General features: G+C 43.7%; 1 protein-coding gene across 18 annotated transcripts in view; it reads left to right on the top strand.

The window, feature by feature from the left end:
• Nucleotides 1-16235, top strand: part of ANK3 (ankyrin 3) — a 702796-nt gene that overhangs the window by 589328 nt on the left and 97233 nt on the right. The window contains exon 1 of one of the 18 annotated variants that reach the window (XM_074232310.1): nt 14814-15004. The exons of the other annotated variants lie outside the window; for them this stretch is intronic. Within the exon in view, the coding sequence (XP_074088411.1) occupies nt 14989-15004 (16 nt within the window). The 5' untranslated portion in view covers nt 14814-14988. Of the gene's footprint in view, nt 1-14813; nt 15005-16235 lie in introns of those variants that run through there. 18 annotated transcript variants of the gene reach the window in all.

Raw genomic sequence — 16235 nt, 5'->3', positions numbered from 1 at the left:
AAATGTATGTGTGTGGTATGGATATGCACATGTGGTATGCATTGTGTGATGTGTGTGTTAATGTATTTATGTTGTATATCTGTATATCCTGGTGTCTATGCATATGTGGTATTGTGTGGCATACTTATATGTGTATGATGTGTGTGGTGTGTGATGTGAGTGTTGGTGTGTGTGTGTTGTATGATATCTGTGTATCCTGGTGTCTATGTATATGTGGTATTGTGTGGCATACTCATTTATATGTGTGTGGTATGGATACACAATGTGCTGTACATTGTGTGACATGTGTGTTGGTGTGTGGATGTTGTGTGATATCTGTGTTCTGCTACCTATGTTTATGTAGAATTGTGTGGGATATTTCTATGTGTGTCTATATGCATGGGCTGTCTGTATGCTGTGTGCACATTGTCTGATGTAGGTATGTGCTGTATATATATCCGGGCAGGGGGGTTAGCCGTGTAATATGCCAAGTTCAGGGCTCCACTGCCAACCCCAAGGGGAACATGGCTGAACCTTTAGATGCCTCAGAGACAAGAGAAAGTAGGAGTCGGACTGACTAGAAGGGACAGTCTTGGAACCCTCAGAAGAGGGTGTGGGGCTGCTAGGGAGAGAAAATGTCCCTGGCTTTTCTCCAGGGCCACCACACCCCTTTGTCCCTTGTTGACACAGACCAAGAAAATGCCTCCTGTACTCTCTGACCCATCCACCCCGGTGCACTCTGATTTATATAGTCTCTTCTATTTTGGGCCCTGTCCTGTGATGTCATTGATAGAGCTGCCTGCCTCCACCATTGCAGGTCCACCCCTGCCCTCCCCTATTGATTTTTTAGAGTCTTGCCTGAGGTCCTAAGAGGTAGACTGACAAGCTAGGGTCATTCAGCCAAAGGTCTTCTCCATTCCAAGGCCTGCTGCCTCTTGTTATTACATTAACAGTTCTAATGACCATGTAGATAGCATTTTCAAATTTCCAAAATACTTCATCTATGTTAATCTGATTTTTATCCTGATAGATATGAGCAGGAGGTACTAGATACCATTATCCCTGTATTATTATTATTTATGAGCCCACTGAGATTCAGAAAGGTGAGGGAAATCTATGATCACAACCCTCCCCCACCCTGGTTGATAATGTCTTACCTGGAGCAGCTAGGTGGTGCAGTGGTTGAGCATCAACCCTGGCATCAGAAGGACTTGAATTCAAATCCAGTCTCAAGACACTTGATACTTACTGGCTGTGTGACTTTGAGCAAGTCACTCCTCATTGCCATACCTCCCCCTCCAAAAAAAAAATTGTCTTAACTTCTCAACTCCATGAAAATTACTCTTGATTTTGATTTATTACATGAGTTTCCATGACCAAAAAGTGGTCAGCCTACAGATTATCTGCAAGGTTGGTTCTTAGAAAGCGGTCTTAGGCTGGCACCATTTTCAAAGTCTTTCTTGCATGGTAGAACTTGCCAGAAAAAAAATGTTTTGCTGGCATCACTTTTGAGAATATAGGGTGATCAGGCCCCTGAGAGGCACTGGAGTAAGCTTTTGTGATGGACATGATGGACAAGAGGCACAAAGGTGACCAGGCAAAAAAATGGACTGCCATCTGAATGATTGGAAGGGATTTCCAAAGGCATGAGCTCAAAAATCCATTAGTTTTGTTTTTAGCACATTTTGTATATACTTAAATGTGTTATGATCATCTTCCCAGATAGATTTTAAGCTCCTTGAAGACAGTGATTGTTCATTTTCTCCTGTTGTTGGCACTGAACTGCCCAACACTCCCCACCAAGGACAATGCCTAGTATATAGTAGGTGATTAATAAATATTTGCTGATTAATTGATGGATTGATATCGAATAAGTTTCAAAGATGGGATTTGAATCCAGGTCTTCACTACTTCCAAATCCAATGCCTTTTCTACATATCACCCTTCTGTGTGACCCCTGTAGATATTCATACAGGTAGCTAATACGTACTCATCTGTCTATATATTTCTATTCATCTATCTATTTGTATCTATTTCCTGTCAGCCTAGTACAGCAGAATTACTTAAGACTTAGATGACCTGAATTCAAATTCCACTTACTCTCACTTTAGGGCAGCTAGACAGTGGGTACAGGCTCTGTGTGAGCCTAGGAAAGTCACTTAACCCTGTTTGCCTCAGTTTCCTCATCTGTAAAATGAGCCAGAGAAAGAAATGGGAAACCACTCCAGTATCTTTGTCAAGAAAATTTCAAATGGGATCACAGTCAGACACAACTAAAATGATTCAATGACAAAAAAACACATCTCGGGCCAGTCAATCATCCTCTCTGGTCTCCCTTCCTTCATGTCTACATGAGAGAGTTAGAATAGAATTACTGCCAATTTTTCTTCTACCTTATGTCTCTAGATGTCATAGTTTTTATTAAAACAATCCAAGGTGAAGCCAAGAGCTTCCAAGAGTTCTAGAGTTAAATCTGAGTTTTTAAATCAATAAAGCACCAACTCTAGTAGGACCTATTCAAGCTGGAAGACCTTGTTTCTAAGCTCATTGTTCATGAATGAGCCTTGCTAATTTCCATTTGTTGCCTGTGAGATTATGAGTGGTTAAGACCACAACAACTCATAAAGTAAAACTTCTAAAGCGTGGTGAGACTTGTCCTTGACCATCAAGCATTGTCATTTTAATATCTATAAAGCAACAAGAAACATGTATGTGATGCTGTATGGTAGATTACCTGGCTTGATCATTCTCCTCTTGTTCCTTCATACCCATGCATGCCATTCTTCCCATTCCTCCCATGTCCTGAAATCATTCTTCCCTAACCCTTCCTATTGTGCTCCAAAAAATTCCCTTTCTGTTAACAAGCCACCTGTATGTTAGATCTGTGATATGTCTGCTCCCCAGACAATATGTTGTAAATGTTTTGAATTGATTTTGGTGGTGACATGTCATCTTAGTCCACTTCAATGTGAACTTAAGAAGAACAGGGCATTTTGATATCCCCAGCTGCTTATCACTCTGTCTGGCACAGAAGTCCTTACTAAATGCTTGCTGAATTGAATCAAATTTCATAGGGGGATAAGAGAAGCTCATCTTCACATGAATCTTAGAACCCAAAGACCTGGGTCCAATTCATAACTCAAGTGCATAATTACCATCTAATCCCTCTAAGAACTCTATTCTGGAAATGACACTTGCACAATCTACCTCATGGGCTTGATGTGAGCCAAGCACCTTGCAACCCCACAGCACTCTGAAAATAACAGTTATTAGGATGATGACAAGGTGCTCCAGAAGATAGGATATCAAAATGCAAATCAGCTGTCTGCCTTAGAACCAGACTGGAAGACCAAAAAGAAGTGGGAGGAAGATGTCGTAAAACCATTCCTCCTCTCACTCTTCACCACTTTCCAAAACGTCCAACAGAAATGTTTCTAGTTCACCTACAAGTGGCTGTATTGTTGCTCCACCCCTCTCTCCATCCATCTATCCTTCCCTCCCTCCATCTATCCATCCACCCATCCATCCAAAAACATTGTAATCTGATTACTGAGGACTGGGCACTGCACCTGCATAATTCTTGTTACTACTACTCAGTCAATGCTAGCATTTAATATGCACTTGGCTTTTTGGAAAAGACCAGACCACATCAGTTCTACAGCTATTTCTTTATTAAATGCCTACAGAATGCCAATCAATGAACTATTTGAGAGGGGCCCAATGATAGAAGAATGAGCGGCTCCTGCCCTCATCTCTAAAATGGCAGGGTTGAACTTAATGACCTCTGAGATCCCTTCTAGCTCCAAATCAAATGAGGAGCTCTGAATTATCAAGGCACCTCAATTCAATGAGTAGAACCTATTGATGTCTCTTGATAGCTATCTGTCATGGGTCGACTCCTTCAAGAAACTATGAGCCATCACAGGCTCTAGACGAAGTCTAAAGACTTAGAGTCTTTGCTTCTCATTAGAAATGACCACATGGTTTCCTGCTTGCTCTGGAACCTCTTGCCTCCAAGTTCCTTCCTTTTCAAGTCTCTTGAGTGGAAGGAAGAAGAGAATTTTCCTGGAAAGATTCCTGGGAATGCCTGCTTGTTGCCAGAGTTTGTCAGATCAAAGTCATGACTTGCCTCATGGTCTACATAGTCAATAGCAAGCCTTTAAACATCCTAATGATGCTTGTGGAAGAACCTCCAACCTGCTTCAAAGAAAAGAGTTGAGAATGAGTAGTTCTGGAAAATTGGGGCATGACTTTCTATCTTGCTTCCCCCATCCCCTTACTCTTAACTCCTACCCCCACTTGGTGTCTGACCTAGGTCAACAGGGCAGCCAGAACATTTTGTTTGAAGTCAGAGTTTTGAATTCTGGTTTACCAAGTGTGTGACTTTGAACATGTCACTCAATCTCTCTGTGTCTCAGTTTCCTTACCTGGAAAATTATGGATTTGAATGGCTAAGATCCCTTTCAACTCTGTCCTATGAATATGGTACCCCACAATTCCTAAAGGTACTCAGAAGCATGAAGAATTTTGCAAGTAGCTACTTAACTTTCCCAAGAGATAGCCCTAAGCTTTGCTCATCTTTGTAGCATATTATTACTTTGGAAATCTACTATCTGAATTATACATGTTATTCGCTTTGTATTATCTCTTCAATCTACCATTTCGGAATGCAGGCTATAAATGGTAACTCAAAAACAGTGCTCAGAAGGGTCTGGGTGGGTCAGGGAAGCCATGTGCCCACCAAGAATTGTCATTTGAATCTTTCTTTTGCTCCCAACAAAATATACACTATGGCTCAATATAATCAATAAGCAAGAATAACTTGTGACTCACACATCTATGTATGATGATTTTTCAAATGTATGCAGATGCTGTTGTGTTTAATAAAATACATGTTCATTTAAAAGCATTGCTGAATTCATGGTAACTTTTTTTCATCATATATATTCTCAATCAGATTGTAAGTCCTCAAACAAAGTGGTTAAGAACCACTGAGCTAGAGAAAATTTTTGATTTTTTGATACTTGGTCCTTTTGCCTTGAGGTAGGACACAAAGAATTTAAACCTCTTCACAATGATTTCCTTCTACCTTTGGATCTTGTTTGAAATTACAGTCCTTCCTGACCTGCTAGCTTTTCTCCAGAGGCCTCCCAAAGGGCCTTGTACAAGTGATTCCCCCATATCTGAAATGCCTTCTCTCCTTAATTCCCTTTGATTAGAATGTCTTGTTTTCTTCAAACCACCTCCTACACAAGGTCTTTCTAGATCTCCTACTCTTTTGGAAATATTAACACTTTGGATTTACTCATGTAGATACACACTATAAAAAGTCCTTTCTTTGTAGCTTGCTGCCCCACACAAAGCTAAAGACAGAAAATTTGTCATTGTTTGGTTTTTTTCCTGCTTAGTTAGCAAGATAAGTCAATAAAAAGATCTCCTTGAATTTGGAGTCAGATGACTTGAATTCAAAGTCTGCTTCTAGTTTCTTGACATCTGCTAGGGATCATGATCTGGGCAGTTACTACATCTCTCTGAGACTTGGTTTCATCAAAATTGGGGAGGCCAGTTTGTTGTATTAGTTACACATTTAGAAATCCTTCCAGGTCTAAACCTGTGCTCCTGTAGATTATAACAGGATGGAGATTGTCCCCAAGTCATTTGAGTCCAGTGATAGCAATTCTACTTTTCTTTTCTAATCTTAAATATTAACAGAAGACTGTAGCAATGACATCATAGATTTGGAGCTAGAATAGAAGTCATCTCCCCCAAAAATCCTTCATTGTACAGAGGAACAAAAAGGTAAATAACTTACCCAAGGTTAGTCACCCTGGTGGGGTGGTGACCACAGAAGCAGGATTGGAACCCTCTGACTTCAAATCTACCCCTCTACCTGTCTCTTCCCACCATTTGTGGGGAGGGGGGTCCAGACTACCTCTAGCATGCTAGCATACTTGGGTCTATTAGTAATTATAACTGAAAAGGGACATGATTAATTAGATCATTAAGTTATTCAGTCCCCACACGTAGATTTCTGTCTTCCCTCCAAAAACTAAGATGCTCTGATGTCATAGGATTCAGGAAGTAAAGAAAGAAATCAGATGATTAGGAAGGTCCTTAGACAGTTGCCTGGAACCATCACAGTCCCTTCCAAAATTTAAAAAATAAAATTTAAAAAGGAAGGAGTTATTAGAGAATTAGAAATATGCATTTTAAGTGCAAGAAACCATTTATTTCTTCAGCAGAAGGAGAATCTTTTGTCAGGCTTGAGAAATAGAAAAGGACAATCTGGTCCACACTTCCATCTCAGGCAATATCTAGATATCATAGAAACAACCAAGAACCAGGATTCTGATTTTAGATCTATTGCTTGCTTTCCATTGTGATGCAAATGAATGGACCTTTCTGTGGCTCAGTATCCTCATTTGTAATATTTGTAAATGAGGTTGAACTCAATAACTTCTCAGGTTCCTTCCAATTTGAGCCCCAGCATACATTGACTTCTTCACTCACATAGATCTCTATCTATATCTTCTCATCCTATATGATTTTTAGCCATCTTTGTATAATTTCTCTATAAAGGATCTGCCCCAACATGCTAGAGGCTCTCCATTAGACCTTTCAATGTGGAGGGTTCCTAGTAAACCTTTAGATTGTCCATCTAGCATCTACCCTTGTTTTGTCTATATGACTAACCCACAGACTTGTGGGACAAACATTTCTTTGATGGCCAATCTTTTAAATCACTTCTCTACCAATTCGATTGGTATTTTGTTGTATACTCCTTAGACTCACCCACCACTTCTATCCCCATTGCCTTTCAGATCACACCTAGTTTTGATCATAATGTCTTGTGATTTGCAACCATACATACTGCAAACATACTACAGCTATATATACTGCATACATACTGGGTTAAAAAATGATTTGTTTTACTTGATTTTATTTGCTTGTTTTTGTTTAGGGATTAATTTGGGATCATTAAGAGTGTCAGGGCATCCCAGATAAAAACTCTTCTTTCTTCTATTAAACTTTAGATCAATACTTTGTCTAATTGCAAGATAAATATACACTATATATTTATATGTATATACACATTATAGAATTTATATATATGTATATATACATATATATATATACACACACACACACACACATATATATATATATATATATATAGAGAGAGAGAGAGAGAGAGAGAGATGATTTAGCTCAATGAGTCATGTATCCTAAATCTGAGTAATTTATATTCTTCATCCACTTTGTTTTTCCCATGTAGGTTACTAAACTGATATATATTGAATGGTTATAGATATAGACAACCACGTAATATTTCAATTTAGTATAAACAAAATTAGGAGAAGCTAGGTGGTACACTAGATAATGTGTCAGATCTGGAGTCAGGAAGACTTGAGTTCAAATCCTGCCTCAGACACTAATTAGCTGTTCCTAGGCAAGTCACTTTACCCTATTTGTCTCAATTTCCTCATCTGTATAATGAACTGAAGAAAGAAATGGTCAACCACTCCATTATCTTTGCAAAGAAAACCCCAAATGGGGTCAAAAGGCATTGGATATGACTGAAATGACTAAATATCAACAATCAAAATTAACTTTGGCATATAACCCCTTCAAAGAAATCAAGGTTAAACTGAAAAATATGAAACCATAGGCCTGAAACTAAGTAAAGATGCTCTAATTTTTTTTTACTTTAATGAATTTTGGGCATAGTTTGTTTTCATGGATGGCCATTTTTATAGCATGACTTGTGAGGACTTAGCTGTGGGAAGTACACAGGGGTACTCTTGTGTGTCTTTTTGTCATAGTCCTGTTGGTAATATAGGGAGGCAGAAATGATTAAAAAAAGGAAATGTTTGTTAAAACATAGATAAAATTATTGCGAATTTCATGGAGTCAGTATCATCTAAGAGTTTGGAAAACTATTTCATAAAATAATAGCATTCCCAAGTTAGAAGAGACATTATTATGAACCAGTTCCCTTTACTTATATTCCAAATACCTATTTCTTGATTTCTCCCATTTCACCTAATTCAACTCAAGAAATATTTCTTAAATGCTTACTATATGTAAGGGATTAGAAAAATAGACTCCATTTTCAAAGAGGCAGTATTCTATTAAGAGATAGATGCTGTAGAAGAAAATGAAAAGAAGAAAAAATTTGAGGAGGAAAGAGAACCACAACACAAAGAGGATATTGAACAGTTTCCTGTTGGATTACAGAATCATAGGATGAGAGCTGGTGAAGACAACATCTTGTTCAATCTTCTTATTTTACAGATGAGGAAACTGAGGCCAGGATAGTTCAATAACTTGCTGAAGTTTCAAAGCTATTGTCTAAAGGAAGTATTCTAAGAGACAGAAGCAGGAGAGAATGAACTCTTGGCATAGGCAACGAGTCTGCAATTGGGTTGATTTGGTCTAAATAAAATGCATGAAAGTGAGTGATGTGAAAAGTCAGGAAAGGGGAGGCAGAAAACAAAAAACTGAGAAACTTGTATTTTATGCTAAAGTTAGTAGGGAATCCATTGAAGATTCTTTGGCAAGAGAGGGATACGATCACACCTCTACCAGAGGAAAAAAGATGCTGGAGTATAGATTCTAGTTGTAAGAGATGCTAGCTAGGTACTATTTACAAAATTTGACATTTGAATGGAAATGGTACAAGAGGAAAGAGGAAAGAGTCAAGGAGGGCTGCATTTTGAATTAAAAAGGGAGGATAGAGCCTCAGAAGAAATGGTAGAGCTTAGAGGGGCGATAGGTATATAAAAATAGACAAAGTTCTATTTCGAACATGTTGACGTGAGACATACTAGTGTCAATAGGAGAATTCCAACCCAGGTCTTTCAGGAGTCTATTTACTTTAAGAATCCAAAGAGTGGTCAGGCACATGGAAAGAAAACTTGGGGCCCAGGAGAAAACACCATCTTACAAACCAAGGAAAAAAAGTGTCATCTTCTTCATTTTGAGTTGAGTGGTGGGTTGGGGGAATCCACCTGGAAATGTCTGAAGACTGGAGGGAGAGAAGGCCAAATGGGGAAGTTGTGGGTTTTCTTTTGAGAGGGAATGGTAGGGTCAAGTGAAGGTTCTTTGAGGAAACAAATTCAAGCATGTTTATAGGCCTGCAGGGAAGATTCCCACAGATTCAGAGGGATTGAAGAGGAAAGGGAGGGGAAGTGACAATCTAAGAGAAGCATTCCTGATGGAGATGGGGGGATGGGATCAAAAATCTTGTCCAGAATAGAGTTCCTTCTTTGTCAGATCCTAAATCCAGAAGGAAAAAAAATCTTAGATTATTGAGAGGCATGATGAAGTATATTATTGGGAGTGGGGTACCTCAACATAAATGACCTCTATTTTCCCATGGAAGTAGAAGAGGTCCTCTGGTGAGAAGGTCAAAGTGAGAGAGTTGAGAAAAAAAAGGGTTGAGACAACTTCTGCCCCAGGATGAGGTATATAATTGGGAGTGGAGTAGCTCATCACAAATGACCTCTATTTTCCCATGAAAGTAGGCGTAGTCTTCTGGTGAGAGGGAGCTAGGAAGAGGTCAACATGGGAGGACTCAGAAGAAAAGGTTTGAGACAGCTTCTGCCCCAAGGATCCAAAAAGGCAATCTGGGAAGAATAAAAGGATTACTGAACTGTTGTGAGGAGCTAGTTGAGATTAAGATAACATAAATTTGTAGTAGAACCTGTCAGTACAGTTGTATTACTTCCTTCAGCAAAGTTCAACAGTGCAAGAGTAGGAGGAAAAGGTGGATGGGGTGGGGGTTAACCCAGTTATACACTAAAGGCAGGCTATCCGAGACCCAGTTTGAGAAAGACAGTGGTGATGGCCTGGGAGAGCAGGAAATTGATGATGGTGGTGTTCAGTTGAGATTCTTTACTATCCCTTTAGGGGGATTTCTTGGAGGTTTGCAAATTCCTTCTCCAGCTCATTTTACAGATAAGTAGGCTGAGGCCAACAGGGTCAAGTGACTTGCCCTTGGTCAAATAGCTAAAAAGTGCCTTAGGCCAGTTCTGAACTCAAGCCTTCCCCGACTCCAAGGCCAGTACCCTATCCACTGCACCACTTGATTGTCCAGAAGAAACCTTAGGGTTTAGGAACAGGTATTGGTCAGAATGATGAAAAAATGAAAAACAGGAAAAAGAACACAGACTCTGACCTTAAGTTGATGCTCACATTCAGTGAGGCAGGGATACAACAGTGTATGCAGGTGAGCTGTGATCCATCAGCCAGCAGGTGTCCGTTAGTAGATACTAGGTTTACAAATACAGAAGGAAGACAGCCCTTGCCTTCAAGGAGCTGACAACAGCTTCACAGATCCCCTCAAATATAATTTATACAAAGTAATTCCAAAGAGATGGGGGAAGCAGGGACTCTTAGGTTCACAGATAAATGTCAATATATACATGAGATAAAGCCAAAATCCTTTGGGGAAAAGAGATAGACCCTAACTTTGTGGATCTATAAAAATATGATCTATATAAAGTTAATTCAAAGTGATGGTGACAAGGGATGACTACTAAGAACAGGAATTGGGAAAGGATCCAGCCCTGGAAAGAGCTGGAGGTTACGGTGAGGTACCATGGGTGGGACATGATAAGGGCTACAGACAGTAAGAGGAGGGAGAAGAGACTTTCAGCTAAGGGACTCAGGGAAGACCACACAGAAGAGGTGGCATCGAAGCTGGCTCTTGAAGGCCAACAAGAAGAGTAGGGAAGCTATTATGGGCCTATGTCCATTCTGGAGGTCATTAGACAGGTCAGGCTATAATGAGGTTGGCACAGAAAGGGCAGGAAGGTAGTCCTCTCTAGAACCTTCTGGCCTGCCTTGATCTTCCAATCCTATCCTCTGTCAAGCTTTCAAAATTCCTTTTTGATATATTTTCAAATATGCCCATCAAGTTTGGGGATGAATCTTTAGCATATTCAAGTAGGGGCTACCCTTCAGAGGCATTACCCTTGAAGGCCCTTCTCCTCCCCCCAAGAATCTGTGGCCATCAGAACTTTCTCAGGGCTTCAGAATCAAGGCCATTGGTGGACAGCCTCCTTGGAGGGCCTGCCACACGGTGTGCAGGAAATGAGGTTTTGCTAATGATCTGAGGAAGGGATCTAAGGGCATAATGCTTAGACTCAACTAATGATGACATTTCAATAACCAGAGCAACCCACACTTCTGTGGGGCTTTTCCACACACCCTTGTGGAATGAACGGGGCACAAATGGGTTTGTTATTGTGGTTTCCTTCTGTCTCAGTCCTATCTGACTCTTTCTTGGCAAAGATACTAGACTGGTTTACCATGTCCTTCTCCAGCTCATTTTACAGAAGAGGAAACTGAGGAAAACTTGCCCAGGGTCAAATGCTGAGGCAGCATTTGATTTCAGGGCCAGTGCTCTATCTCCTCCATGCCACCTAGCTTCAAGCTCACCTCATTTTTAAGGAAACTGAGGCCCAGAGGTTCAATGATTTGATCTAGAGCAGTTAGAAAGTGTCAGAGTCACTATCATCCACTACCATGAATTAAAATACACAAAATATATATTTTTAATTAATACTGGGATTCCTCTATGATGTAGAATCATCTCTGCTTTTCTTCAAAGTTCAGTTCAAAAGCCAGCTCCTCCATGAAGCTTTTCCTGATTCCCCTAGCTGCTATGTCTCTCATTCAATTTCCCTGTATTTATTTTTTATCTGTAAATACATCCAGTCAGCAAACATTTATTAAATGTTTTCTATGTAGTAAGCACTCTGTTAAGCAGGGACTCCTCAAAAGTCAAGACAGTTCCTGCTTTCAAGGAGCTGACAATCTAATGAGGGAGAAAACATGCTGGGTCTGTGTGTGTTTGTGTGTGTGTGTGTGTGTGTGTGTGTGTGTCTGTCTGTCTGTGTGTGTGTGTTTATCTCAATATTTCAGGATACTGTGAAGGGACCCCAATATTTAGGAAATAATTTTAAAAGGAAAAAAAATTTAAAGGATTTAGAGAAGGATCCTATAGATCAGGGGAGTGAGAATGTCCAATCTGTAGGTCACTTCTACAGCAACCCCAGGCTGGACTAGAAATTCAATAAATCTAGGAGTCTTTTAGGGATGAATTAATTAAATGTTTGACCAAATATAGCCTGTGAATGATGTTATAAATATCCAAATAGCCCTTGGTAGAAAAAAGGTTTCCCGTCGATGGTAGGATTTCACTTGGGCCTTGAAGCCATGGAGTCTTGCTGTCTCCCTTTAGAGCGAATAAACATCTTGAGAGTAATGTTTTATTTTTGTCTTTGTACCCCTAGCACCCAGTATTGAAGGCTTTTAACATGTTTATTCATTGATTCTGAAATGCTGTCCCCGTTTCTATGCTTTTTTTAGGCCCCATCCACACACTTTGTTTCATCATTCAGAGTAACCCGGCTATTTCTTTTTAAAAGTGATTGACTTCTCAGTCATAAATTGGATTGGGTTGGCGGTGGTGGCCATTTTGCCCATTTTCTAAATTATTATGGTTCCAGTTTGCCTTCAATTGACAACTGGGGATGTGTGGCTTGTGACTTCTTACCCTGTCCCCAGCCTTCCCCTTCCAGACAGATGAAAGGAGTGCTAAGACAGTCTGGAATGCCGGTTCAAGAATAACCCTTAGCCAGGCCTCCTAGAGGAAAAAAAATCTCTACAAGCCATACTCAGATGAGAAGGTCAGAAGGCTTCCTTTATTTGTTTTAGGCTGAAAGCTAGTTTTCTGTAAATAGTCATTGAAACTCCAAAGAAGGTTTGATGATGGTAAAAACAGTAGGAATTTCAAACCAAACCACCTGGGTTCAAATTCTGGGTCTCCTATTTAATAATATCTGTGGGGATCTTGCTCAAGATCTGACCTTTTAGAGCCTGCTTTCCTTGTGTAAGAAAAAAGGGTTGAACTAATTCATCCCCAAGATTCATTGCAGCCTATCTGAGATCTGATTTGATCCTCACAACTGTCAATAATGCAAGCAATGAGTCCTATCAAGTCCTAGCCTATTTTTATTCCCATTTCATAGATGAGGAAATCAAGTCTGATCTCTCCACAACTTATTCCAGAGGTGAAAATTTGTTCAGTTTATGTGGGGATCTCAGTTTCCCTAATTTCACATATTTTAACATCGTGATCTCCAAGGCTGCTCTATCTCTGAAAACTTCTGATCCAAAGAACATCGATTGTAGCTGAGCTGCAAATGATATTCTTCCCCCCATAAATACTAGGGTAGATTGGTGGTGCCATGGATAGAGCACTAGTATGGAGTCAGGAAGCTCTGAGTTCAAATCTAGTCTCAGACACTTAGTAGAACACTGTGTGACCCTGGGCAAGTCATTTCATCTTGTTTGCCTCAGTTTCTTCATTTGTAACATGAGCTGGAGAAAGGAATGGCAAACCACTCCAGAATCTTTGCTAAAGAATTGGACACTGCCGGCAAAATAAATAAATAAATAAAACGCGACCTGGAAAGTGAGAAGCTCTAACTTAAACAGTGAAAGTTGTTTGTGAAGCAAATTTGTTCCACAAGGCAAATTTACTATCCTGTAAGCCAGACTTACTGGCCCAAGGGATGTTAGTCTGAAAAGCTCTTTGGTTCACCGGATCTGAGACTTGGAGCTGGTAGGCACCTTTTGGGGGGGGGGGGGGTCCTGGAATAATAAACTGATCCCAATAAAGTGAAGTGACTTGTCCACGGAGGTCACGAAAGGAGGAAGTGGAGCAAGGCAGGATTTGAATCCAGCTCCTCTGACCACCAATCTAGCACCCTTGCTTCTTTAACTCCCAGAATGTCGCCATCCCAAACCCCTCCTTCTAAAAGAATTTGGAAAACCCTTCTGTCCCCCCTGCCCCCTTACACCATAACTCACTTTCAGAACTTGAAAAAGTTTGAAAAATGATTGAAATCTCTTTCTCCTACGTGCGAGTGCAGGGTGGGGTGACCTAGGAATCAGCACCCAGAGACAGGGAAGGAACTTGGGGGGAAAAGCGTCAGCATTGGAAGACTCACAAAGTTTCTTTTCTCCCCGCCCTACCTCCTCCCTATTCAATACGTGTGTGTCTGTGTGTGTGTGTGTGTGTGTGTGTGTGTGTGTGTGTGTGTGTGTGTGTGTGTGTGTGTAAAAGCTCTTCAAGAGCGAAGCGGCCTTAGTCCACAAATCGAGGCTCACGCGCCCCCTCGAGGGAGCCCATCCCATATTTCTGCCCAGTGGTGAAGCTTCGGGGCGCTTTTGTTGTCGCCCAGCGGGGCCCTGGGGCTGGGGAGGCCGGCGGCTCCTCGCTGCCTTGCTCTTTCCCCCCTTCCCAACCCGACTGCATAAATAAGCGCAGCTCCGGGAGGAGACTTGCAAGTTGCGGTGGCTTCCCGAGGCCCGGCTCTCCCTCGGGGTTCGCGGGGGCTCCCTCGGGGTTCGCGCGGCGCCCGCGCGCTCTGGAGCCCGGCGCCCGGCAGGAGCGGTGGGTTCCAGGCCCGCGCTCTAGAGGACCAGAGGCCCGGCCGGGCGGCCCGGGGTCGGGTTTCAGGAGCCCTGCCCCGGCGGGCGGGCGGGCGGGCCGGCTGCGCGCTCCGCGCATTTACATACAAATAGCGCCTCCAGGCCGGGGCCGGGGCCGGGGCCGGGGCCGGGGCCGGGGCCGGGGCCGGGGGCAGCCCAGCCTGGCCCGCGAAGCCCGTAACCCAATCAGGAGGAGCCTTCCCAGGATGTCCGCGGCGCGCTGAGGAAGGGTCCCTGCCCCAGCTGAGGGCTGCCGGATGTTGGGCACTCCCGGCCCCCTCGCTGCCCCTCGCATCGGCGGGGGCGGGATGAGGGGTCGGCCCTGCGGCGCCCGCCAGCAGCCCCCGCGGCTGGGGGGAGCCGGGCGGCGGAGGCGAGCCGAGTGACCGACGCGCGGGGAGCCCGGCCCGGAGGGACGCGCGGGGAGCCCAGGAGACGCCGGGAGAGCGCTTTCGGCGCCGCTGGAGCTGCTCCCTGTGCTCCCGGCCCGGCCCGGGAATCATGGCCCTGCGAGCGAGTAAGGGGTCCTTTTCCGTGGCGTTGGGCTGTCTGCGGGGCGGCCCCCGCGCGGGCCCCGACGTGTCACCCCAGGGAGCCGCCAGAGTCACCCCGGGGTCTGCTGCGGCTCGCCTTGGCCCCCAGCCAGTGCGACTCCTGCGCGCTGCCCCGCTGAGCAAGTGGAGATGCTGGAGCGGCTGGAGCCGCGGGGCCCCGCGGGCCCGGGAGCCCCTTCCCCCGGAGGCCGCGCAGTAGCCAGCGCGGCCGCCTCGCGGGCCAGGAGGCCTCCTCCTGCTCGGCGTTGTGGTGGTGGTGGTGGTTGTCCCCTTTGAGACCCGGGAGAGCCCGGGACCGGGGGCTGGGCGGTGGGGGCGGGGTCTGAGGGCCTGGCCGAGGTGCTGCTTTTTCTCCGGGCTGCAAAAGCTGCTCCCCAAAGGGCAGAGGCCCAGTCTACCCTGGCTCTGTCACTTGGGGAATGTGGCTCCTGCGTGATGGCACGGCTCGGCCTGGGCAGCCAGGCGAGGAGAGCGGCCTGTTAAGCCTTTGTGGTGGTGGGCTGAGCTTTGCGGAACGCCACCGCCCTCCCCCCAAGCCTGTGTCCAAGCCTTTCTCAGTGCATTGGAGACCCTCTCCCAACTGAATGGCATGTTGCGTCTTTGCAGTTCCAGGCCAGTTTCAGTTGGAACCCTCAAGCCTTTGGCCCCTTAGCTTCCTTTTTTTAATTCGCTAATTGTAGTGCTCGGTAAGAATGGATTTTGCGACTCAAGTCTCACCCAATTGGGACCGGGACGAGTGGGGGGTGGGGTGGGATGGGGGAGTAGTGAGGGGGAGCTAGTCCAGATTGGAGAATTGTCATAGGAGAGGCCAACTCTTGTCCATTCAAACAAGCGGCTCTCATCACTGTCAATTTTAAGATGTTCGATACAGAAATTCGGGTGTTTTGGCCCAAATGTACCCTTCGGGGGACTCCCGGGGGCCGGCTTGAGCTGGTATCTGGCACACACGAGCAGCTTAGGAATTGAAGTTTTATCATATACTAACCTCTACCTCGGTTTCTTTTCTGTCTCTTTTGCTAGACAAATTTCCTTCTCGAAATTCCAAAAAGCCCTGAGGGTGGGGGTGGGGTGGGGGGAGGAATGCCAGCGGATTGTTTCTGTGCTGGCAGCCAGTGTAGGAATGGGGCTCTTAGTAAAGACTGCTGTGACCACGAGGGAAACAGGAGCCTCCTGATTTTTGCTCATTTTATACTG

The sequence above is a fragment of the Macrotis lagotis genome, chromosome 4 (assembly GCF_037893015.1).
Source record: "Macrotis lagotis isolate mMagLag1 chromosome 4, bilby.v1.9.chrom.fasta, whole genome shotgun sequence".
Classification (NCBI taxonomy): domain Eukaryota; kingdom Metazoa; phylum Chordata; class Mammalia; order Peramelemorphia; family Peramelidae; genus Macrotis; species Macrotis lagotis.
The sequence above is the reverse complement of the archived record's forward strand: the minus strand, read 5'-3'. Positions and strand labels throughout refer to the sequence as shown.